Here is a 27,500-nt window from a genome sequence, read left to right on the forward strand (position 1 = left end):
AAGAAGAAAAGGTCCAACAGTGATGAATACTCTGTCCTAGCAGATGGGAAAGAAGCTCATTGGGAAGTTGTCGAACGCATTCTTTTTATTTATGCTGTCCTCAATCCAGGCATCTCATATGTACAGGTGATTATAATTATTTCACAATAATTTGTTAATCATGATTTTCATTTTATCATCATGATTGCAATTATTTTCATTGTTTTGTCATTATCATCACCATCATCATCATCATCATCATTATCATCATCATCATCATCACTTCATCATCATATTTATCATCAAAATCATCATCATCATCATCATCATGATTATTATAGCAAGTAAAGCTATTATGCCTCTTATCAGGGAATAAATGAGATCCTAGGTCCCATCTACTACACATTTGCCACAGATCCTGACCCTGATATTAAACGTAAGTGCAAACAACTTGATTTTAAAAATGTGATCAATACTGCCTATGTTTTTTTTATTATTATAGTCATTCAGAGCCATTCGGCCCATTGAGATGGAGTTTATCCAGGTTTCAATAGCTATTTTAAACAGACACTCATCTATTTTGATTATTATACTTCTGTACTACTGAATCTCATGAGCCATCAACGAAATCAGTCCAGTAAAAAAGTTTTTATGTGTGTGCAAAATGAATCTGACAATAAAGTGGCCTGATAGTGAGTTCCAAGGCCAAGGTCAATTAAGGACCAATCGTTATGCCCTAGCAGATATTCTATATAAAACCATTTGAGTCACCAGGAGATAGAGTTACCCTTAATTAAAAATTTGCAAAAAAGTTCCAAGTATATCAATCTTTTCTATTTTTGTTTTGTTTTGTTTACAGAGTATGCTGAAGCCGATTCTTTTTACTGTTTCACGTCGTTGATGGCAGAAATTAGAGATATTTTCTTAAAAACACTAGATGATTCACAATGTGGTATTGGTAAGTAGGCTCTGTTTTTTTTTTTGTTTGTTTTGTTTTGATTGTCCATTATACAAAAAAGAAATTAAAAGAAAAATGTAGGAGGGAAAGGATAAATAGGTTTTGGTGCATTTCATATAGAATATATGGGATTTGTAAGAGATTATAGTTTTTCCCATTGATCATTATTTTTGGTTTTCTATTATTTGTATAAAAAACCATCTGAGTGTCACCTCTGCGATAAATAATTTCTTTATCGAAACAACACACAGTTCACTATCTGTAAATTTTTTGATGTATAAAAGAAATTTGAGTAAGAAAAATGTTGGTTGTATCCTAACGAATGTGACGATTTTCCCTATAGTTGGTAAGGAGAGGGTTAAGCAAAAATATAGCTCAACGTAAAGTCTGGTAAAATATATATCCTTATATTTTTTTCCTTTCATTCAATTTCAGGCAGTAGAATGAACCTCTTCATGGAAAAAATTAAGCAGTATGATAGACCATTGTGGCAGCGTCTCCAGGACCAGGAAATCAAGCCCCAGTTTTTTGCCTTCCGGTGGATCAGTTTGCTTTTGTCACAGGAATTCCAATTACCTGGTCTGTCAAAATGCTTTACATATATGAAAAGAATTGAAAAAAAAATCCATCAGCTTCAAGTACTTTCTGTTATAATTTTCTATATTGCCAACCTGTATAATATTGATTGTTCAGTTGGTGGAGCACACGCTTTACTCGCAAAGTGACCAAGATCAATCCTGGGTGAAAGCGAGATGTTTGCTATCTAAAGGATAGCAAGCAATTGTTATTGTCTGTTATGGAAATCTGGATAAACTGAAGGACTACTTGACCTAAAATAAAGAAGTATGAGAAAATTAAAGGAATACGGAAAAGAAAAAATAATGAAATTGAATAGAAATTGACATCAGCTGTTGCATAGCATTGCTTGGATATCTTTTATTTTGACTTTCTGAGGGGATTATGAATGATGCAATCCCTGAACTTATGGAATTTATTGTTAACTATTAAACAACAGCTTTTTTAAAAAGTAGAAATAAAAACTCCTTGATGAAAATGTGAAACAATATGGTCCTTTCTGGCGCAAGATATGAGCAAAAAAAAAAAAAAACGAGTTCACATGGTAGTTGTTGGTTGGCAAGTCTGAACTTTGTAGAACAGGAGGGTAAAATAAATAAATAAAATAAAATAAAATAAAATTCCCTTTATTTATCTCCAAGGGGAAATTTTTCTTTAGGGTCTATTCCAAGGGAAGACTCTGTAACATTGAAATATCGCCTAACAGGTGTCGTGTCCTGTCCTAACTGTTATGTGTTGTTGCAGCCAGGAACCCCTTGTAAAGCAGTTTGAGCAAGTTTAATGGATAATGCGCTGTATAAAAGTTCAATTTAAAAAATTAGTTTTAAAAAAAATTTATTTGATAGGAAAAAGTCATAAACATACTTTTAAAGCATTAAGGTTTTTCAGGAGTTTTGATTTTTTTTGTGATTTTTTTTCACATTGACAGGAATACCCAATCTAATGGAGTCAGTCAGTGATTTTGATACTAGGAAGAAGACTATATATCCACACGCACTTATTAAGAAATTGTTGATCAAGTAGCAAGTATATAAGGCTAGCTTTATTTGAGAAATGGCATAATGTTGTCAAAATTACTTAAAAATTTTTTCATGAAACATGATTTTCATTATTAATAAAACGGAAATGAACTGGTCATCATGGCACCACACCTAAACGATTTCAAGGCCCGACTGACATGGGCCCGCGTGTCATGGTCTCAAGTGAGTAAAGAGCTACTCGACTATGCATAAAGATATATGTAGAATGAGGCCCCAGAATTTACTAGTTACTATAAATAAAAAACAATTAACGATTTGTTTACAATGAAATAAAAATAATGATGAAATTTAATTAAAAGAGATAAACAGTGATCGTGGCAGTTACAAATAGAGATATGAATATTTTACGTAACTTATGATAATATGTCAGGTTCATAAGTTTACGTTTCCAGGCAGTTGATGGGCTTGGATGATCTATTCCTCTGATAACAGGATCGGACTCGTAAAATTCCACTTCCAGGCAATTGGTAAGAGGTTATTGTGTAGTCCTTTGACAGCGGGCTTGGGTTTGATCCTTGAAGATTATACAATCAAAGTTAAAAGCTCCGGCGTCTTAATGGTGTAGATATAATATCTACAAAGTCCCAAAAGATAAAAATCTTCCAGTATATATATAGGAATAGAACGACTGGCCGTCCGGCATAGATTGTGGAGAGAAAGTGAGTGTCAAATGTTAGACCTATCAGCTTTTATAATAAGTGGCTACGTGACAGAATGTAGAACGAAAAGTATTCACTAATTAGAAATTAATTCGAGGGAAGGCTATAAAAGGAAAGACGATCTAATATTAGAAGGTAAAGTTTATCTAAGCCTACCGAAATATAACTGGAGTGAGATGAATTCAGTTCTTAATAAAATAAAATTTAATAAGATAATTGTGAACAACCTTTACTGTGACACCCCCCACCCACGTTTAAAATATACTCTTTAACCATTATGGGAAAGATAGATTTTACAAACGGAAGTAAATTTACTATCATGATACTCTAGCATTAATCCATTGTTATGATTTGTGCTACAATTAAATTACTTATTAACTAGACATGGAAATGTTTATATTAACGTAGGTATATGAATGGGTGACAATAACAATGAAAGATTGTGATTACAAATCATTGTGATGAACAACATGATGGCAATGTGATTACAAATCATTGTGATAAACAATAGTGATGGCAATGAAGCATGATTTAAGTCTATGATATGAAGGTAATTTACTGAATGAAATGAATGAAAATGTAAATGGAATATTGACATTTCAATTATTAATCATAAATGAGTGAAAATTCATAACAATAATAGATAAAGAGAAGATTTCCCAAATCATGAATGGGTATGGTATATATATCCAAACAATACTCAATGTTACATTAAGTTGGGTCATCATGTTTACAAATAAAATTATCGAAATTGTGCGTTCTGATTTGGCATAGTTTGCGAGGTAACTAACAGTATGCATGGGAGGTGTAAGTTATACCCTTCTCACGTGTTTATACTAATCGAGAAAGTAGGTCGGCGTGAATATTTTCACAGCCTGGTATGTGAGAGATACTGAAAGTGTAATTTTGCAAAAATAGACTCCACCTTAGTACTCTACTATTATTCATTTTGTTATTTCTTATGTACGTGAGTGGTTTATGGTCCGTTTCGACCACAAACTCTTTTAGCAGTAGATATCTGCTGAATGTCTTTAAAGCAAAGACGATGGCCAGTCCTTCACGCTCTATTACAGAGTATCGTGATTCTCTGTCCAATAATTTTCTGCTTGCATATAAGCAAGGCATTAGAGTTCCCTCATGTTCCTGTAATAGTACACCTGCGATGCCCTTATCAGACGCGTCAGTTCTTACAACAAATTCTTTTGATATGTCGGGTAATTTAAGAATTGGTTCTGAACAGAGTAATGCCTTTAATTGGTTAAAGCTATTCTGACACACTTCTGTCCAAACAATTTTGTTCGGTGACCCATTCTTTGTCAGATTTGTTAGCGGTGTCGCGATGTGCGCGAAGTTGTAAATGTATTTCCTGTAAAAATTTAGGAGCCCAAGTACTTTGCGTACTTCTTTTTTTGTCTTAGGTGGTTGCAATTGTGCGATTTTTGTTTGTTTTTCTGTCTCGGGTGTCTGTGTCCCATGACCAACGGTATGACCGAGAAAATCAATTTTGTAAAATGCAATGCTTGTTTTTGACGGTTTTGTTGTTAAAGAATTACGTTTTAATGCTTCAAGCACTAATTCTAAGGTTGTCATGTGATCAGTCCATGAGTTTGAGAAAATACATGCGTCGTCAAAGTATGAGAGTGTAGACGGGATGTCTTTTAATAACATACGCATCATTCTTTGGAATGTCGATGCGGCTGTCGATAATCCAAATGGCATATAGTTAAATTCTAACAATCCTAATGGTGATTGAAATGCTGTGTATTTCTTACATGATTCTTTCAGTGGAATCTGCCAGTAACCTCTAGAAAGATCACATTTTGTCATGTATTTTGCTTGAGATAAGGCAGCAAATAAATTCTCTTGATTTGGTATTGGTTCTGCATCAAACACTGTTGCTTCATTTAATTTGCGAAAGTCGATACATAGCCTTATCGATCCGTCTTTCTTTTTCACTACTACTATTGGTGATGAGTATGGGCTTGAAGAATATCTAACTATTCCTGTATCTAGCATATCCTTAACTTCCTTTTCAACTTGTTCTCGTGCGTGAAATGGAATAGGATAGTTTTTCACGTTGATAGGGGTAGATGTGGTTAACTTTATGTCGTGTTCCACTAATGTTGTATGTCCGGGTGCGTCTGTAAAGACTGACTGGTACTTTTCTAATAATGACCTGATTTCTCGTTTCTGACCTTCGTTTAGTTGAGGATTGATTGTGACGTCATTAATTGTACTATTTTTAGAGTTACCGTGTTGTGGGTGTGTGTTGTAGTTCGACATCATCGCTGTGAGTCTCGATGATTAATCCTACATTTGCAGCTTCAACATGGTTAAATATTGGTTGTGATAATCTGTCTCTATCGAAATATTTTTTTAGCATGTTTGCGTGGAATGTCTTTGTTGTGTTGTTAATTTGAATCTCGTAATTAACACCAGATCGTACTGCTAATACCTTGAATGGTCCTTTCCATGTAGCTAAAAGTTTACTCGAGTCATCGGGTAAGAGTATTAGTACTTTGTCACCAATCTCAAATTTTCTTGACTTGCTTTTTCGATCGGAGTATTCCTTGTATTTCTCTGCTTTTTTAGTGACGGATTCCTGTGCTAGCTTACATGTGTCCTCTATTCTGTCTTTCAGGTTTCTTACATATTCGTAAGCAAACATAATTTCGTTATTGTCCTCCTCATTCCCTTTACAAATGTCGGCTACTATACTGATCGGGCCGCGAGGTGATCGTCCATACATCAACTCAAATGGGGAGTAGCCTGTAGATTCTTGGGGTATTTCTCTATATGCAAATAGGATTGCTGGTAAGTATCTGTCCCAATCATCTGGTTTTTCTGCTGACACTTTTCTTAACATATTCTTTAGAGTGCCATTAAATCTTTCACAAAGACCATTTGCTTGGGGGTGGTAGGGAGTTGTGAATGAGTGTTGGATTCCCATGAGTTTCATGGTTTCATGCATCATATGTGATGTAAATTGGGGTCCATTGTCCGACAGTATCTCATTTGGTATGCCTATTCTAGTAAAAATTGTCATCAACGCTTCAGCTATGTGATCCGATGTAGTTGATTTCAATGCTATCGCTTCTGGCCACCTGGTTGCGTAATCGACTAGTGTTAGTATGTGTGTATGGTTTCTATCTGATTTTGTTAAAGGGCCTATAATGTCAATTGCAACTTTTTGAAAAACTTTTTCAATAACTGGGGTTGTCTCTAATGGCAATCTCGGTATTCTGCCTTTTGCGACTCTTCTTTGGCATGTGTCACAAGATTTCACATATTCTCGGACGTCTTTAGTAATTCCAGGCCATGTGAAATTCTCGGATATTCTCTTCAATGTGGAAGAGCTCCCAAGATGTCCAGAAGTTATTGAATCGTGCGCTATTCCAAGGATTTTGTTTCTGTAAATACTCGGCGTGACCAGTTGTTTAGCTATTTTGTTTCTTTTCCTATGTAACCTGAACAGAATATCTTTTTCAATGATGTATTCAGCTTTTGATTTCGTCCCTTTGTTTGCGATATTGAAATATGGTGTTAAAGTCGGGTCCTTTTTCTGTTCTTCAATGAACGTGTTCCTGTCAAATTGTTGTGGTTCAAGAGAAATCGTCATTGGCTTCTCTGTTGTCTTAGTCATCTTTCTTGTTTCTGCTAGACAAGCTGTTTCTTGGGTTAATGACCATTCTTTTACATCTGTTGGGTTGTCTTTACGACCTTTTATATTGCCAACAATAACATCAGCGACGGGGTTGGGAAGTATACAGCATTCCACTATTCCTGTATAGTATGGGGTTTCTATGTACACATTAGCTGTTTCAAAGGTTTCGACTGTGCCACTGAATGTGATGCATTGTACCGTTTTTCCAGTTTTGTCTTCGTCATTGATCAAAGATGCTTTTATTCCTACTGTACTGCATTCTGTGTCTCTCAATATTTTGCAATCAGTTCCATTAGCTTTGCCTTCACAAAAAAATAGCGATCCTGACTTGTGAGTTTGTGTTAAAAGTGACATACCTTTCACGCAATACACATTTATATTTTCTCCTGACATTACTCGTGTCTGATTATTTACACTTGTTTGGAGTGATGCATTTGCAGTTTCTTTTGGATATCCCACGATTTTGTAACATTTGTCTGCTGTGTGGCCTTTCATTCCACAATATTGACATTTAATTATAGGTTTGTTGGTTTTCTTATACTCAGTATTATTGTCAGTGCTATTTCTTGTTTTGTTTTGATAGGGTCGGCTATGGTCTCTATTGAACTGTTTGTTCCATGGTTTGTTATTATGATCATCTTGTTTCACTTGCGTGTTCCGAGTGATTGATCGCTCGTTCTATTTGAGTATTGAACTTTAGGTGTACATGGACTCTGAGCAGCAGCAGCGTAGTATGGTTCCTTCAATGTTCTGCTAAGGGGTGTCAATGGATGTGCGCTGTTAAAGTTTTCTGCGTAGATTTTTAATTTGTCCAAGTTTTCTGGCTTTCTCTCTTTAAAGAATGCGACTAAATCTGGGTTGCAAGCTTGATAGATTCGATTCTTCAGCGTGAGATAGTAAAGGCCTGCAAAGTCGTCTTGTTTTACGTTTGCCAACTCAAGCCACCGATTTAGAAATTGAGTAATTCGGTTCACGAATGTATTAAAGTCTTCTCCACTTTCCGGTTTTGCAGTGTGAAACCTTTCCTGGTAACCATCTTCCGTTAATCTAAATCTTTTTAGTAGAGCGTCTTTAATTTTACCATAATCATCTGCATCTTCAGTTGTTAAGGTATAGAAAACTTTTAGCGGTTCTCCAGATAAGCAGTTAATCAAGGCTGTGGCCCATTTGCTTTCTGGGCAACGATAACCTTTAGCCTGAACTTCGAATCGGTGTAAGAAGGATTCTAGACAGTCTGAGCGTTCATCGTATGTTGGCATGCGTGGAAGTTTCACGAAAAATTCATCACTATTATTATGTTTTCTTTCATGACCGGTTTTTGTTTTTTCAATTTCCAGCATCATTTGGGTCCTTTTGGTTTCTTCTTCTGCTAAAGCTATTTGTCTTTTTAGTTCCCTTTCTTGGACTCTTTCTTCTCGTTCTTCTCTACGTATTCTTTCTTCATTTTCTTCTCTACGAATTCTTTCTTCGTGTTCTTTTTCTTCTTTTATTTTCTCTTCGCACCATGAAAATATTCTTTCCTGGGGTATTTCTAAGTCCTTTGCGAGACTTAAGTATCTTTTATATGCTTCCATGTTGCAATAAATTAGTTACGATATTTTATATATATTATATTGACAGGATACTGTTACTGACTGTTTTATTTATTTACACTTACTGGAATGAACTGTTCTATTTTTAGAAATCTCTCTCTCTTATTTCAACTTATTATGTATGTTGAATTTGATGCCTTTTATCGTTATATCTTATAAAGCAATGTGTCAATACAATGCGGAGTTATTATGACTTGAGTCAATAACAATGTGTCAATCGCGTGTACTCTAAACTATGTTACTACGAAAAATGTATCACCAATGTGTGTGACTCGTCGTTAGTTTGTGTACAATTATTCGCAATGACGCTAATATACTAGAGTGTGATAACACTAATAGGATGCCAAAATAATCCCAAGTTATCTATCACTAAATATAACACGACGGCTAGTAGACTCCTTTTATTATTATTTAGTTTTTAAAGACTCACTTTTCAGAACAAAATATATAAGTGGTTTTCGGTAACAGTAATATGCCAAAAATGCATTTAAAACAAATCACTATGCAAAACAAATCACGATGTCTATAGTTACTATGTGATGCCCAACTCATGTAAAAGAGAATAATGAAGGATATATTTACCAACTCAGTTCGTGGCTGGGACCTCTCTCTTGTTCAATAGTTGTTCAACAATTGTAATTAGGCATTGAAGAGTGTTTAACAGTGATGTCTGAAATACAAAACAATAAAATATCGTAAGATTTACAATAGTTACAAAATGTGTTCACAACACTGAGTGATTGGATGACAGGTGAATGAATCGTTATGGAATGTAAACATATTGAAAACAATTCATGAATGAGGCAAACAACAAAATGAAATGAGTGATGTAATAACAAAGTGGACAAGGAATGAATGAATGAATGAAAAACTGAGTGAATAGATGAATGAATGAATGGATAATGTATGAATGAAAGAATGAAGGGAGGAATAAATGTATGAATGATTGGATAAATGAGTGAATAAACGAATGAATGGATGAATAAATAAATGAATGAACAATGAATGAATGAATAATTTATAAATGAATAAATGGATGAAGGAATGAATCAATAAAATGCTATTCAATTTGAATGAAAGAATGAATGGATAAATTGCTATTCCATTTAAATGAAGAAATGAAAAAGAAAAAAAAATTAATCCTGTAAATAGGGAGTTCAATTAAAATATGATCAAGTGGGGCAATTAAGAGTTTTACAATTTAAACTTTAAAGTTAGATGAAATAGATATATGTAACTAAATAAATTCAATTCTTTATATGTGTCCCCTCCAAAATGTCATGGTCTCAAGTGAGTAAAGAGCTACTCGACTATGCATAAAGATATATGTAGAATGAGGCCCCAGAATTTACTAGTTACTATAAATAAAAAACAATTAACGATTTGTTTACAATGAAATAAAAATAATGATGAAATTTAATTAAAAGAGATAAACAGTGATCGTGGCAGTTACAAATAGAGATATGAATATTTTACGTAACTTATGATAATATGTCAGGTTCATAAGTCTACGTTTCCAGGCAGTTGATGGGCTTGGATGATCTATTCCTCTGATAACAGGATCGGACTCGTAAAATTCCACTTCCAGGCAATTGGTAAGAGGTTATTGTGTAGTCCTTTGACAGCGGGCTTGGGTTTGATCCTTGAAGATTATACAATCAAAGTTAAAAGCTCCGGCGTCTTAATGGTGTAGATATAATATCTACAAAGTCCCAAAAGATAAAAATCTTCCAGTATATATATAGGAATAGAACGACTGGCCGTCCGGCATAGATTGTGGAGAGAAAGTGAGTGTCAAATGTTAGACCTATCAGCTTTTATAATAAGTGGCTACGTGACAGAATGTAGAACGAAAAGTATTCACTAATTAGAAATTAATTCGAGGGAAGGCTATAAAAGGAAAGACGATCTAATATTAGAAGGTAAAGTTTATCTAAGCCTACCGAAATATAACTGGAGTGAGATGAATTCAGTTCTTAATAAAATAAAATTTAATAAGATAATTGTGAACAACCTTTACTGTGACACCGCACCCAATGATGATGCCGCTGAAATACAACCAGACCATTGGTTTCTTCAGCGCCAACCATACAAATACAGATACAGATAACAATAATTTCGCATGTCTTTTTAAATCATCTATTGTTTGTCTTCTCAGATGTGTTGAGGATTTGGGATTCCCTCTTCTCTGACCCAAACAGATTTGATTTTCTACTTTATATTTGCTGTGCCATGTTGATGTAAGTATCACTATGCAGGAAATGGACTCCATTCCTCCTTCTCTCTCTCTCTCTCTCTCTCTCTCTCTCTCTCTCTCTCTCTCTCTCTCTCTTTCTCTCTCTCTCTCACTCTCTCTCTCTTTCTCTCTCTCTCTCACTCTCTCTCTCACTATCTATCTATCTATCTATCTATCTATCTATCTATCTATCTATCTATCTATCTATCTATCTATCTATCTATCTATCTATCTATCTATCTATCTATCTATCTATCTCTCTCTCTCTCTCTCTCTCTCTCTATCTATCTATCTATCTATCTATCTATCTATCTATCTATCTATCTATCCCTTGATTATTACTATTTTTTTGTTTTTTTGTTTTTTTGTTTATGTTTTTTTAGAATTATAAATAAATCAATACTTACATATGCACATTTATTAAGCGCTTTTTTACAAATGTGGTCTACAGCATTAATATGGTATTATGTTCTAAAGAGCTACACAGTGATGCCAAAACTCCGGTTTCACCGGAAAAAACTCCGGTCTGAAGCATAAAATTCCGGACTCCGGGCAACTTCCGTCAAATTCCGGTGAGGATACCCCTCAAAAAAGAAAAGAAATATGATTCAAGGGTGATGCTCCCATCCAACCACCCGCATAATAATCATAATACTAATAATAATAATAATAATAATAATAATAATAATAATAATAATAATAATAATAATAATAATAATAATAATAATAATAATAATAATAATAATAATTATAATAATAATAATAATAAGAAGAAGAAGAAGAAGAAGAAGAAGAAGAAGAAGAAGAAGAAGAAGAAGAAGAAGAAGAAGAAGAAGAAGAAGAAGAAGAAGAAGAAGAAGAAGAAGAAGAAGAAGAAGAAGAAGAAGAAGAAGAAGAAGAAGAAGAAGAAGAAGAAGAATAATAAGAATAAGAATAATAAGAATAATAATAAGAATAATATAATATAATAATAATAATAATAATAATAATAATAATAATAATAATAATAATAATAATAATAATAATAATAATAATAATAATAATAATAATAATAATAATGATGATAATAATGATGATAATAATCATTTCAAAGGTCCATGGTAACTCACTCAAAGTTGAATTAGAATGAGAAAAAATAGAAAAGTTAGAACTCATATCAGGAATAAGAAAACAAAAAAGATAGAAATTCATGACTTTCGTCTTTCAGAAAATTGAAAATAGAACATTCCTGAAAGATATCAGATTCTGATCCCATAAAAAATATAAATTGTTATGAATGAGTTTGCGTAACTATCAATCATGAAAAAAACAGATTTTGATACAAAACATGTGAAAAGTTATTGAACAACCTCTATAATTATTAGAATTTCTGTTAGATTTTGCAAAAAATGGTTTATCATTTTTTCATATAAACTTTCATAACTATCAATATCACTCAATATTCATCTTCCAACATCGAGATCGTATGCTCTTTTCATGTGGACATCCTGAGAAAAATAAATCAAAATAAAATTAAGTGCAAATAGATCTTCGAGAATTAATTCTTAGAAAAATCAACACTGTCTTAAGTTTACAATTGGTTATCATCGCCCAATATCTTTTACACTAGTCTGTCTACTTTCAATTAACTCACTCAACCCTAACACCGACTATATCCGTAGTTTACCCAGGTTACTTTTACCCCATGCCTTTTTATTACACTTTTCTGAGACAAATTATAGGCCCAGTATCATAGCTAAAATTTTTAATTTTTACATGTTAATGGTAGTTGAATAAAACTTTCTATGAACATGCTCATTTTAATACATTTTTTTCTAATTTTGAAAAGTAGCAAAATCTCCAGGATTGAGTGACTTAAACATTTTCTTTTTTCATACTCTTTTAAAAATGTAAATTTCACAGTCATTGAGTACTTAAAGTAAAGATGGTTTCTTGATGACAATATTATTTTATTTCAGAAATTAAGTGCCTTACTTTCATTAAAACATTTTAATTGTTTGCTTCATTGCATGATTAACAACAATTATTGAGAATCATATTGAGGGCATCCGACTCCAGCGCAAGTATCATGAGTGGTAATTTTCAAATTATTTTTTTTAGCTTATATTAACCCTCTCCTTACCAACTATAGGAAAATCGTCACATTCGTTATGATACAACCAACATTTTTCCTATCCAAATTTCTTTTGTACATCATAAAATTTAAAGTAATTGAACAGTGTGTTGTAGAGAATGTTTTGCTTAAGAAATTATCTATCGCAAGTTTGAGTGATAAAAATATATTTTTGTGTTAGTTGGGTGTGAAGTTTTGGGGGAACATCCTGAAAATGGCCTATAAGGAGAGTTAAAACCCAACCCCTCCACTACCATTGTAACCAACAGAGACTTATCAAAATTCCATTTTTTTGGCAGGAATTGTCATTTGTTGATCTAAACATATATGAAAAGTATATTGCAGAAGCCAGAAAAACAACAATAACAGCTATAAAAAAAAGAACAAAATACCAAACATGGATGGTTTCGGGTTCAAAACCCTTCTTGAGCCAACAACAAAAAACAAAAAAAACAATGAAAACATAAATACATTACTAAAAAAGCAGATCAATGATAGAGACTAGTAATGTAGTCCTAGCTAATAAAAAATGCTTGATTGGCCAACAATGATATCAAGTCCCATCTGGGCTACTTGATGTGGACTTTTTCCAAAGGTAAGACAGAAGGGGGGGGGGGGGGGGGGGGGGGGCTCTGAAATAAAATGTTGACGAGTGCTCTGCCAACTGAGCTGTCTGGCAATAAAAAAAGGCCTGGCTTTTGATAATTGCCAGACCCTGTCTGGAAATAATAAAAAGCTTGGCATTTTGTTATAGCCAGGCTTGTTGGCAGAAGGTTTTATGTATAATGCCAAACTAGGCGTGAAAAATACCAAATAATCTATTTATACGTGTTTATAAAGGAGTTCCGGCTCAACCACTGCACTGCATGTTATTTTAGGATCGTTTGATTGTGGTTAGATTGTCTGGCAGTGTTCGGGCTTCATTTTAGCCCCATTAGGGGGGTGGCCGGTTTGACCAAAGAATATTTAAACGATTATGTGAAACCGGCCGGGTTGAATAAGTTGTTTATTATCATTCTAGACGTCTATAATATTATTTTTTGCCATGCTTTCCTTGTATTTCTGATGACCGGTCTATTTTTATCATGATTATTATCATTATTAAATTATATTATGTTCACCATTGTAAAAAAAACTTTACATTATTAGACTAGCCAGTCTATGAAAATGAAGTTCAAATATCTAAATAAAGTTCATTTTTTCACATTGTTACAGGCACCAAGATGCCAATATCAAAGTATTCTCAAGCAAGTGTGGATGCTGCACTTGATGCCATCCGCACCAAAAAGCTTTCAGTCCGCCAGGCCGCTGCGACCTACTCTGTCCCGAGATCAACACTGATGGACAAGATGGCTGGAAAATACCCTATCCATAGGGTATCTCATACAGTGTTAGCCGCAGAGGAGGAGAAAAAACTAGTTAAGTGGATGGTGGCCTGTGCCAGGGCAGATGAAGGGAAGGACAGGGAACAGCTGTGCCTGGAGGTGCAGAGAATACTGAATGCTGAAGGCAGAGAGACCCCCTTCAAAGACAACAAACCAGGCAGGATACTACTGGTACAAGGCATTTATGGAGCGACACAAGGGGGAGGTGCGGGAGAGGAAAGCCATGTCCCTTGGGGAACAACGTGCTCAGGTATCAGAAGGAAAGATATGTGGGTGGCTCCACACCATGCGGACATCACTAATGTCAAATGGCATTGACATTACCAAGGTCCCCCCGCAACGTCTTCAATTGCGACGAGACTGGTCGGACGTTGAGATGGATATCGATGTGTTGTGTGGTGTGAATGATAAAGATGAAAGTTTATGTGATTTTTGTGGAAGTGATAGGGACCAGGATGGATGGATTGGGTGCAAGTGTGGGAGGTGGTACCACAGAGGATGTACTGGCAGAGAGAGAGAGAGAGAGAGAGAGAGAGAGAGAGAGAGAGAGAGAGAGAGAGAAGATACTGGGGATGAGTGAGGAGAAGATAAGTGTTTTCACGTTTGTGTGTAAATTGTGCAAGTGACATGTTATTATTGCGTTATGATTATGTACCCTATTAATTGTTTTGAATAAATTAATTTTGACTTTCTCTGTTGAAAATGAACATAATTTTTATCTATCTAGACGTCTAGATCTAGTCTAGCTACTAATGATAATATATAGCAGTCGTCTTGGGTGAAGGAAACATTCTGCCAATTTATGGAAAGAGTCCTTCAAAGTCCTTGGAATGCTGGAATCGAACCCTAAATTGACCAATGACCTGGCAGATATTTTACCAACTGGGCCTATGGATCTGCTTTAACTGTTTATGAACTGAAAACTATTAAAAATACAAAAGGAAACAGCGTTTTTCAACATCCGTGAAGGGTGTCCGGTTTGCCCAAGTTGGGTGGCCGGTTGGACCTTAAAGTTCCATAAGTGGCCGGTAGTACCAAACTGTCACGAATAACATTTTGCGTGGAGAATATGGATAAGACTGCTTAGGGTGCAAAATCGGCTGGTTCACCTGAAACCGGCCACTTGAGCTTTACATTTTATGACATCACTGTATAGCATTGGTCTTATTTCTGGCCAGCAGTCTTCCATTCTGACGAATAAGACTTGTGTGGCCGGTAAGCCTGAATCTACTCTACCTACCTATTAACTTTAATGATCTTCTTTTGTTTCTATAATTTGTTCATTCTGACCAAAATTTTGGGGATATTGATGATGGTCCAGGATTTTTAAAAATTTACAAACGAATCTCTACGCCTATGGGTTGTTCGTCTCAAAATCGACCACACCTACTATATTCCTCTCTTCCTCATACAAAATACTACAATTTATTATCACACTTCCACAAAACTAGATCCAACAACATATTATCCAAACGAGATATGAAATAACTATTAAACAAAGGCAGCAAAAATGTTGAAAAATTATCTTGCGCATGTATGAATTTTAAGTTACATAGAGGTCGGTGTGGATAGACAGCTCAGTGGGTTAGACCACCTTCCATTTTGTTCCTTTTAGCTACACTGGTTCGAATCACTCGCTCCCTTTTTTTCTTCTTTTTTGTTTTATTTATTCATTTTACTTTCCAAATATGTTAATTGTTCTCTTTCGTTGTGTTTTTAAATTGAGCATGAGTTTTTAAATTATTAGAATGTTTTATTTCTCCTAATCGTTCAATTTAATTCATTATATTTATTTTGCTCTAATTATTTGTTCTGTTCTGGGTTTTTTTAAATATTTATTATTATTATTATTATTATTATTATTATTATTATTATTATTATTATTATTATTATTATTATTGCTTGTTTATTATTATTATTATTATTATTATTATTATTATTACTATTATTATTATTATTATTATTATTATTATTATTAATAATAATAATAATATTATCATTATTATTATTATTATTATTATTATTTTATTATTATTATTATTATTATTATTATTATTTATTATTATTATTATTGCTTGTTTATATTATTATTTATTATTATTATTATTATTATTATTATTATTATTATTATTATTATTATTATTATTATTATTTTTATTATTATTATTATTATTATTATTATTATTATTATTACTATTATTATTATTATTATTATTATTATTATTACTATTATTATTATTTTGTTATTATTATTATTATTATTTTATTATTATTATTATTATTATTATTATTATTATTATTATATTATTATTATTATTATTATTATTATTATTATTATATTATTATTATTTTATTATATTATTATTATTATTATTATTATTATTATATTATTATTATTATTATTATTATTATTATTATTATTATTATTATTATTATTTTTTATTATTTTTATTTTCCTACATTTTGAGCTCAGAGTGGGGATGAATATTACAATTTGCAATATTCTACAGAAAGGAACCAAAAGAGAGAGAAAAAGATTTAAAAGAAAAAAGGGGGTGGTACATTTATCATAGAATTTATAGGCAGTTTAGTTAGCGGCAGCAGTGGGAGTCAAATTGTGACCCAACTCGCCTATAAGAAAGTTGTGACTGGAAAATGCCATTCGCGTTTCGGGGGGTTCATTTAAAGATGCATAATTCCGTTATAAAGAGGAAAATCACAGATATTTTGGTATCAATATTTTCGTCTTTCAATTTCCTTTTGATTGGTGCCAAGTAACGAAAAATCCATTAAAAATTTCAGGAGTTATATGAAGTGAAAATTTGGCAATTTTCAAATGCGTTTATTTTTTATTTACAACGTGTGTTTTTAAAATAAAACTGCTTGTTTTTAGAATAACATCTAAACCATGACGCACGTGACATAGAGGATATAAAACAAAGAATAGCAATAGCAAAGAACGTGTTCCATAAAATGCGACCAGTTGTGTCAAACAACAACCTAAACTTGAAGACCAGAATGAAAGTAGTAGAAACATATGTTATAAGTACCCTTTTATACGGTTGCCATTTTATTTATATGCAAATAAATTGCCAGATGTAAAAATAAACTCACTATGTCATTATGCAACATATCGTTTCATTTAAATACTGTCTCAAACCCGTCTTTATTCTATGTATTAAATCACAGAGGGGAATTATTTGAATTAAAAAATTAAAAATTAAAATTGAGCTTTATATAGCGTTATATCCACTAAATGTGCTCAAAGCGCTTTACAAGGGGTCCCTGGTCAACAGTAACATTTAACATGTAGGACGGAACATGACGCCTCTTAGGCGATATTACAATTTTCCGGACAAAGACAACGCTGTTAACGGCCAGGTACTCATTTTACACCTGAGTACGGTGAGAGAATGTGAGTAAAGAGCCTTCTCCAAGGACTCAACTATGCGCCGAGCACAAGGCTCGAACCCTGGACCTTCCGATCCGAAAGCGAGTGTCATACCACTAGACCACATAGCCGCACTTATTATTTGCAATTGTTTCAGTAATATAAATTGGGGATAAATCCAAAAGAATATAGCAAATTATGATTCTTATGTCTAGCTGATTCTCTTAAATTATGAAACATTTGCATCATATTATGTAGTAATGTGTTATTTTGAAATTTGCATCTTCCTCTTTATAAATGTAAATATGCATTGTCCTCGATAAGACGTCATATTGGTATATAATCTGTTAATAAGAACTCCATATTGACTGTTTTAACCATTTTTTATTAACGGCACGGGATTTTGGTCACAACTTTCCAATGGTAATTTTGGGGTAAAATTCAGTCTGAAATGTCAGACTTTGAACTGCCATAACTACATTTCTATTCAAGATAGAAACAAAATTCAAACTCTTTTGTAATTAGTGTTGCCAGCTCTTTCGTTTCAAGTGCGTGAGTTATATTAAGAATTTTTGTTAATCTCCCCACACACTGCGTCGATTTCCACAAACCTCCTAAGACAGACGACTCACCCATTCAGCCACGACACCCACGTGAATGTCGACGCATATTGTGTAAATATAGTAATATATCGACTGATTTATTGTTGGGTAATTTTATACTTTTATTGATATCTTATTAACTCTACTTAACTTTACTAATTTCTATGTCCATTACGAAAGTTTCCATATTCTGGAATGTGGATAAATTTTCAAAAGAGAGGAGTTTCAAAAAAGCATCTGTGTATAATCGTCCATCGTTATTGCCAGACAGTTCTGGCAATAATCGTTCTTCTTTATTGGCAGACATGTCTGACAATAATCATTTTCCATTATTGGCAGACGTGGCTGGCAATAAAATCACAGCGAAATACTTTATATACAAACAAGCAATATTTTCATTAAATTTCATGTGGTAAGTATGGAATGGAAAACATAAGGAAACATAAAGGTTAAATTGAAAAAAAAAAAATGACGTTTTTTGATCTGAAAAGAAGGGCTGATAGCCAGTTAAGTAAAGTAGTGTGTCCGTTTATCCATTATCACTTTTGATTTTGATGAGATTTGGCAGAGGCAGAGCCTCTGCCTCTGCCAAATCTCATCGGAGATATTTATTTTTATTTTTTAAAAAAGTTGTTGTATTAGACTGTGTGTTAACAAGGTTGTTTTCTTACTCTCTATCACTATTTAGAGTAAAAAATGAGAAACCGACCACGCAAAACACAGAGAGGCCTTACACCACCAGAGACGATAAAAAGAGCTATCGATCACATACAGACAACAAGTGAAAGTGTGCGAAAAACGGCTGAAATGTTTGGCATACCTCGATCAACATTGAAAGATTATATTGCCCGGGAAAAGAAAGGACAGCTTACATCATATGGCTACTCAAAACATCGTCAGGTATTTACCGATGATCAAGAGTTAATTCTTGTAGACTACCTAAAAAAAGCCGCATCAATCTACTTTGGACTAACAACAACGGAATGTCACATACTGGCTTTCAAATTGGCCAGCGTGCATTCGATTAAGTGCCCACCATCATGGAAAGACGCCGGACAAGCAGGTGAAGACTGGTTCTATGGGTTCGTTAAACGACATCCAACAATTTCGTTGAGGACACCAGAAGCTACTAGCATTGGAAGAGCCACCGCTTTCAATCGAGAAAATGTAAATCTTTTCTTCGACAAACTTCGGGAAGTACTCGATCGATTTAAGTTTGAACCTGTTTCAATCTGGAATTGCGACGAGACAGGCGTCACTACAGTCACCAAGCCGCCTAAAGTCATTGCCACACAAGGATCTAAACAAGTGGGCTCACTTGTATCTGCCGAGCGTGGAGAATTAGTTACCGTATGTGCTGCAGTGTCGTCATATGGTCACACCATTCCGCCATTTTTCGTTTTCCCTAGAGTACATTTTAAAGAACATTTTCTGAGAGGTTCCCCTATCGGTAGCAAAGGCGCGGCTCACAAGTCAGGATGGATGACGGGTGAAAATTTTCTGGAATTCTTGAAACATTTCACAAAATTTGTGAACCCATCAAAGGAGAAACCCATTCTACTGTTGTTAGACAATCACGATTCTCATGTTGCATTTGAGGTACTACAGTTCGCTAAAGACAATGGGATAGTCTTATTGTCTTTTCCACCTCACTGTTCTCACAAACTACAGCCACTGGATCTTTCCGTCTTTTCTCTTTTAAAAAACGACTAGGGCAAGCTCAACAGAACTGGTTGCGTTCACACCCAGGATCACCTGTCAATATATGACATTCCGGAGGTGGTTAACACTGCATGGAGCCCAAGTGTTTCTGTAGAGAATATTGTGGCAGGCTTTGCAAAAGCCGGAATACATCCTTTTCGACCTGATGTTTTCCAGGACATCGACTTTTGTCCCTCTTCTGTTACTGACAGACCAAACCCCGAGTTAGATGAACAGCAAACTGGACCTTCATACCAGCAATCTATTCCTCCATCTCTGCCCCAGTCTGGACCTTCATGCCAGCAATCTATTCCTCTATCTCTACCCCAGCCTGGACCTTCATGCCAGCAATCTATTCCCCCATCTCTGCCCCAAACTGGACCTTCATGCCAGAAATCTATTCCTCCATCTCTGCCCCAGCCTGGACCTTCATTCCAGCAATCTATTCCTCCATCTCTGTCCCAGTCTGGACCTTCATTCCAGCAATCTATTCCTCCATCTCTGTCCCAGCCTGGACCTTCATGCCAGCAATCTATTCCTCCATCTCTGTCCCAGCCTGGACCTTCATGCCAGCAATCTATTCCTCCATCTCTGCCCCAGTCTGGACCTTCATGCCAGCAATCTATTCCTCCATTTCTGCCCCAGCCTGGACCTTCATGCCAGCAATCTATTCCTTCATCTCTGCCCCAGCCTGGACCTTCATGCCAGCAATCTATTCCTCCATCTCTGCCCCAGCCTGGACCTTCATGCCAGCAATCTATTCCTCTCTCGCTGGTTCAACCTGGAACTTCAAACTCTTTTTCGCCTGAATTAATTAGGCCACATCCAAAAGCACCGCCTAGAAAAAGAGCACCAGGGGGGAGGAAAAAGCGGAAGAGCTGTATCCTTACAGATACCACAGAAAAGAATAGAATAGAAGAAGAGCATTTGGCAAAGATAAAGAAAAAACTGCACTGAAAGGGAAGGCTATTGGGGGGGAAAAGGCAACTATAAAAGGAAAAGTTAAGCGGCGTCTGCTTGATAATTCATCGGATTCAGAAAGTGATGAATGGTATTGTTTGATTTGCTTATCACCATGGTCAGACAGCAATAGGGAGACATGGGTTCAGTGCTTAGAATGTAAACAATGGTCACATGAACAATGTGTTGGAGACAAAAAGAAATGTTTCTATTATGTATGCCATAACTGTAATGATTCAGATAATTCAGACTATTTGTATTGATTGGTAAAGAATAGTAATGCCACATATATCGGATCAGTGTATTTTTTATTTTATTGATATGTGTTTGTAATTATTTCTTTCACTTAATTCCACTACATTATAGTAAATATCAAATTGATTCATGTATGTATCTTCTGAATTTTATACCATGGGCGAACTTGCCCCAGGTGGTCGAATGTGCCCCAACCCCTGGGCGAACTTACCCCAGTGAAGGGGCACATTCGCCCACCTGAAGTAATGATCTTATTTCGTTAATAAATGCATCAATTTTGTGTATATTTAAAAACCAAAGGCATGTTTTAAATCAGAATGAAATAAAGTGATACGTCACCAAATCCCATTGTATTCCATCAGTAATTGACTTATCAGTGATACAAAATGACTAAAAGTGGACGAACTTGCCCCGGTCTCCCCTATATGTTTGTCTTCAATCAACAATCAACGTTTACTCAAATTACATGAATACTATGACTATGAGTTTCCATGCGTTGATTATGGCATATTACTTTTTGCAACTACTTTCGCAGTTCCTGTAAAATTTCACCATTAATTATACAGCTTAGAACTTAAATTGCTATTTATTCAATCCAGTGAAAATGAAAGTGAAAGAAACGGAACAGAACTCACCGCTGGAAAAGCACAGGCTTCGCAATTCTTTCAAATTGATCTTATCTGCTTCCAAAATGTCCATAAAACTCCGAATCCTGGAAAAGAATATGAAAATGTCATTTTCATCTCAATATAACCAAATGATTATTGTTTAGGAATCAAAAGAGCCCTCAGGGGCGTGACCTGAGAAAAATCCTACCTTTGTTGATATCCAGCCATCTTGTTTGTTGACAAAAAGTGTACTGCTAAATTGCCAGATTGTTTCTTATTAAAGTGCTAATTAAGCATTGGTAGCTGTAATGAATTAATAATAAAATAGGGATTCAAATAAAGTAACAAAACGGTCTTATGTTCTTTCATACTCCACTCATAGAGCAATACGGACGAAACGGCGGGAGTTCAACCTAGTTTCTGTGTGTACTTTCTGCCAGATCTAACAGACCTAGCCGAGCTATACGATCACGGATAGTGATGTGATGGCGACGTCCCTATCATTCATGAGTTGAATAAATCATAGGATGAGCATAGTCAAGGGTTGCATAATAATAGTCAAATTTTATTTATTTTCCTTCATTGTCCAATTTGTTTAGGACACAGCTTCGACGAAGAAACATTACAAAAACAAAACAAAACAAAAACACCCCCCCCCCCACCCCACCCCCGATCCCCCACCCAAATATACAACAACAAAAAAAAACAAAAGTACGTTATAAAAAAAAATAATAAAACAAAAAGTAAAAAGAAAAAAATAGTGAAGACAAAGAAATTAAAACAAAGTAGAAAAAAACAAAAACCAATTAAAACGAACACAGAAATAATAAAGGTGGTATAAAAATTGCCAAATTGGTAATCAGGGCATTAGCAGGAAGTGAGAAGTGGGTGGACTGGAGCTGGAGAGATTATTGTCAGCTGATTCAACCTCGAGCATTATTTCCAGGTTGGCTGATTTTCCACCAAATTGGCTGAATTATATCATCGCGTGGCCGGGGGGAGGGGGGGGGGGGGTGGCCTGGCGGACTTTTGATGATTTATATAATATATCTAGATAGTATGCGCTTGGCTATGGAGACACAACATTGCCATGTGATCCAGAAGTATAACGGACCAACACACAAAACTATGTGTAACCATGAACGTTTATAATCTGGTTAATACAGTTTAGTGAGAATTACTCATAAACGCGGATAACAATAACAAAGACCAGAGTGACGTCAAATTCATTCTATCGATACCCTTTAATTATGTGAGTATTGCACCTTATTGGTGGAGACTTCAACTTCCCAGGATGGAACTGGAACTCCATGAAATTAAAAGAAAAATGCCCATTTCCAAACCTACACCTTAACTTCGTGGATATTGTTTACGACCATGGACTACAACAGATAATCGATGAACCCAGAGGGGAGAAAATACACTAGACTTAGTCCTTACCAACTCACCACAACTAATACCAAGGGTGGAAATCATTCCAGGCCTCTCAGACCATGATATTCCCTACTGCGAGTTTAGCCTCAATACAACAAAAAAGGCTCAACCTATTAGAGAAATTCCCCTCTACGCCAAGCCAAACTGGGAAAACTTAAGAAATTCTGCAAAAAATATCAGCTGCAATATTCTCACCAATGAATATAAGTCGACAACTGAAGACCTATGGTGCGACTTCAAGAACGCATTACTGGAAGCCGTCAAGGAGTTCATACCTCACAAGACCACCAAAAGCAAGACCAGCATGCCATGGATAACATCAAATTTAAAAAAGAATGATCGCAAAGAAGAATCGCCTGTACAGAAAAATGAAAAAGTCTGGTGATGAAAAACTAACAACAGAAATTCGCATCTTGAAGCAGACAATACAGCGCGAAATGAGACGTAGTTACTGGTCTCACCTCAACGGCATCTTTAACGATGAAAATGAAAATAAATCACAAAATAATAAAAGATTTTGGTCATAATATGTGAATGAGGGTACGGATTATAAATTATATCAATCTTATAGTTGTGGACTGTTATTGTGTTATGATTAATCAATACCATTTAAAACTAGTATGTATAATGAGTGATAATTAATATCGTGTTTTCGACGGGACCGTACGTATACGCAAGCTATTAAATAACATAAATTGATAGACCCGCTAACTCAATTTATTATAAAGAAAAATATTCCATTCATTCTATATACCTATATATGTATATATAATTGTATATGTATATGTGCTTTTCAAATTAATGAATTACATTTACCTGAAGCACATTTTATAAATGTGCTATCACTTAAGCGCTATAGTAATATTATGTATTTATATGTATTAATTCGTATGCTCTCATTGTTGGTTTATCCCACTAACCTAACTGTATCCCGTTAGGGCTATGATTAATAATAAGGAATACAAGGTTTTGGAAGCAGTCAAAGTTTTGTTCCTATATCTACACATATCTGACATTATCCTTAATCATCCCTCGGGTTACCTACGCATGTGATTTGAATACACGCTAAATGAGGACTCTGCTCGCTAAACAAAGGAGGTTTCGGTCCAACCAAAGAAAGACCAAGAAACCATCCATGAACAAGCAAGCAAACGACACCCTAACCACAGACCTCAACAAATAAACTAAGAAGAATACACGAACTTCGTAGCATAGTGTAAACGAGAGGATGAAAATTAACTTACCCATAGCCTAACTTCAATTAATTAAAAGTTTACTATTATTCTTTCGTTTAATTATGTGTTAGTTAATGTGTTATTTTGTGAGGCTGTTCTATTGATTTATATTAAAGTTTTTATAATTTAGAATTTAATTCTTATCTTATGAACCTGATCTATCCCTAAATAACGTGCCACATCTACCACTACAACTAATCATTTTTTTAAACTTAGAACTTTATTAGTATTTGTCGAGTTACCAGGAACTTCAAACCCAACTATAACTGGATGAAAGAGGCACCAGGCTGCATAAATTAAATAAATAAATAAAATTGAGCTTTTATATAGAACAATATCCACTAAACATGCTCAAAGCGCTTTACAAGGGTCCCTGATCAACAGCAACACTTAACATGTAGGACAAGACATGGCGCCTGTTAGATGAGAGCTATTTGACTTATATTTGTCTTCTCCTACTTGCCACTTCTCCTTCATAAACGCGACAATGTTATTTGGTTGAATAGTAAAGCAATTTCAGCTGAAGTTGGAGCTCTCACATTACATTATTGGATACATTGCTTAGAGCGGTTTGCATTTAACTGGAATGATTTGTTTGGCTGCAGTTGACCATAATATGCGCTCAAAAAACATAAAGAGCTTTGTTTACATGGTCAACATGCAAGAGAAAACCTTTGCATTTTGGAATCGCAACGAATCCGTTCAAACGGATGTTTCCAGCAATTTGGGGGTTAATAATATCGAAAGCAAACCTTGACTTGTGTCCAACAATTTTGAAAGCAATGATGACATCAATAATCACAAATAATATTACAGAAATCATACAATCCAGAAACGTGGATCATCTATTCAAAGGTCTCATCTCCCCACTTGGGCTGATGGAAACAAACATTGTCAAGATTACGCAAGCAAAAATAGGGCTATTTATTTACACCAAAGTCAACAAACGTGTGTAGACCTTTATAATGTGTACCACCTCCTTTGACATTTTTTTGTTCTAGACGAAGCTCATTGCCTTAACATGAACTCTGACAACTGTTGTAGAAATAATATCTTTCGCACTTTAATTAAAATTAAGAAATATGCTTTATTGTTCTAAATTTAAAGGACAATTTCAAGGATTAAATCATTTAACTTAAAGACAATTGATTTGACCGGTTCCCATACACGTGAGATCCAACTTTCTTCACACGGTTTTCTAGTTTAAAATACTTGTCATGAGAAAAAGAATAGATATTCATCTTTTCTTGCAGACGTTGCGAACAGCGTATCTAAGCTTGAATATTTTGACATAGCGGAAAATAATTTGCGATGGCTACACAAAAGCAAGATTTGGTTTTCCAAAAAAAATGAAGTACTTCTGTGTTGCATCCAACCGATTTATGAGCACTCCCTTTGGACTTGAGTCTTACGCCAAACTTGGAGATTTTAAAGAAAGACAATCTCTCGATAAACATTATAAATCTAATGAAGTGACAAACTTTACACTGAAACTTGACTACTGTATTGCGCATGCTCGGCTCTGCATTTTTTTTTTAATGGCTGCATCATAGCAGTCTGCATTTTGACAATGATAAAGACTAAACCCTCTTCCGCACTAGGACAGGACTGTCCCGGGACAGTCCTGTCCCAAATCTGTAACATATAGAATTTAGAGAGATCTTCCGCACCTATTGGGACGGGACAAAACAGTCCCGTTGTGTCCCAAGCCGTTGTGAAATGCTACAAAATCAACGGGACAGGACTGTCCCAGTCCCGTGTTCATATCGTTTGTGATAGTAGAAAAATATAGCAGACTTCCGCACTAGGACAAAAAAGTCCCAGACTTGGCGGCGCCGTGTCAAAATTGAAATGCCTGTCTTTATTTTCTGCATCCCTACTACTACTAATACTCCTCCTCCTCCTCCTCCTCCTCCTCCTCCTCCTCCTACTACTACTACTACTACTACTACTACTACTACTACTACTACTGCTACTGCTACTACTACTACTACTACTACTACTACTACTACTACTACTACTACTACTACTACTACTACTACTATTTCTATTGTTGCTTCTGCTGTGGCTAATGCCACTAATATATTAATACCTACATCCCTTTTTATTTTCCAACAATAGTCCACACTTTATTTTGGTTCACTTTCTATACTGCATTACACAGTTCCTCCCCGCCTCCCCTCTTTTGACATAATTAAGTACGAACCTTTTATAAATTTCTATTGCTCTGTTTTAATTCGCGCTTCCTCACAAAGTAGCATACAATTTCCTGCCCATCAATGTTTTTGTTTATGCATCTTAACAACGCCACTACCACATTATCTCATTCGTCTGTAGTTTTTAATTCATCATGTGTTGTTGATGAAGGGGAAACCCGAAACGTCCATTTTATCTGTTTTCGTATATTAAACTGAAGCTTACATTCAATTTCACAGTTTTTATTTATTTATTTATTTCAATTCTGAATATAAAAAAGCAAGAACAATTCAAAAAATAATTCTATGTGATGAAACCACGTAAAGAATGCATAGCAACAAATATTTTCGGCAATTTAAAAACGTATGTTTATAAATATAATTTAAGAAGTGTCACACTTTGTGACACAGCAGTAACGTGTCTAAAATCGGTCGCACATCTATTCGGTAACTTGTGGGATCAATTATCTTTATCGTTATTTATTTCGGGAATTCTCAATGAAAATATTTATAAGTTAGTCCTTCTGAGCCACTTGGACTCATTGTAAAACAAATTAAGTCCTTTAGAGCCTTGTAGCCAATGGTGCAGGAGTTATTCCGGTTTCAATAGCGTGAAGCGGACAATTAACGTATTTGTTTGAAAACCTTTGAACGGGACGCTAGTCTGTAGTCTATCGCAGATTACTATCCCAGCTTGACAGGTACCCTTTTACACCTGAATGGAGTGAGTGATTGGAGTAAATTTTCTTGCTCTAGAAAGTACAAGTTGGCTTCGGTCGGAATCGAACACAGAACCTCTGAGTCCAGAGTACAACGCGCTAACCATAGGCCATCTTGCCTCTTAAGCTTATAAATCCGGAACTTATCCATGTTTCTGTGGCGTTGAGCAGACAGATAACAGTTTAAAATTTAAAATA

At 34.9% G+C, this 27,500-nt stretch overlaps 2 protein-coding genes across 2 annotated transcripts in view; one reads left to right on the forward strand and one right to left on the reverse strand.

Moving 5' to 3' along the window:
• Positions 1–14,894, forward strand: part of LOC144980184 (TBC1 domain family member 13-like) — a 19,484-nt gene extending 4,590 nt beyond the window's left edge. The window contains 6 exon segments of the mRNA XM_078927758.1: positions 1–126; positions 349–415; positions 839–937; positions 1,373–1,516; positions 10,627–10,708; positions 14,033–14,894. The exon segment at positions 1–126 is cut by the window's left edge and continues 6 nt beyond it. Coding sequence (XP_078783884.1) covers positions 1–126; positions 349–415; positions 839–937; positions 1,373–1,516; positions 10,627–10,708; positions 14,033–14,087 — 573 coding nt within the window. The 3' untranslated portion in view covers positions 14,088–14,894.
• The window catches only part of LOC144979954 (Golgi pH regulator-like), an 87,382-nt gene that overhangs the window by 9,584 nt on the left and 50,298 nt on the right, over positions 1–27,500 (reverse strand).

The sequence above is a fragment of the Berghia stephanieae genome, chromosome 9 (genome assembly GCF_034508935.2).
Source record: "Berghia stephanieae isolate SIO BIC M18660-M18661 chromosome 9, UCSD_Bste_1.3, whole genome shotgun sequence".
NCBI lineage: Eukaryota > Metazoa > Mollusca > Gastropoda > Nudibranchia > Aeolidiidae > Berghia > Berghia stephanieae.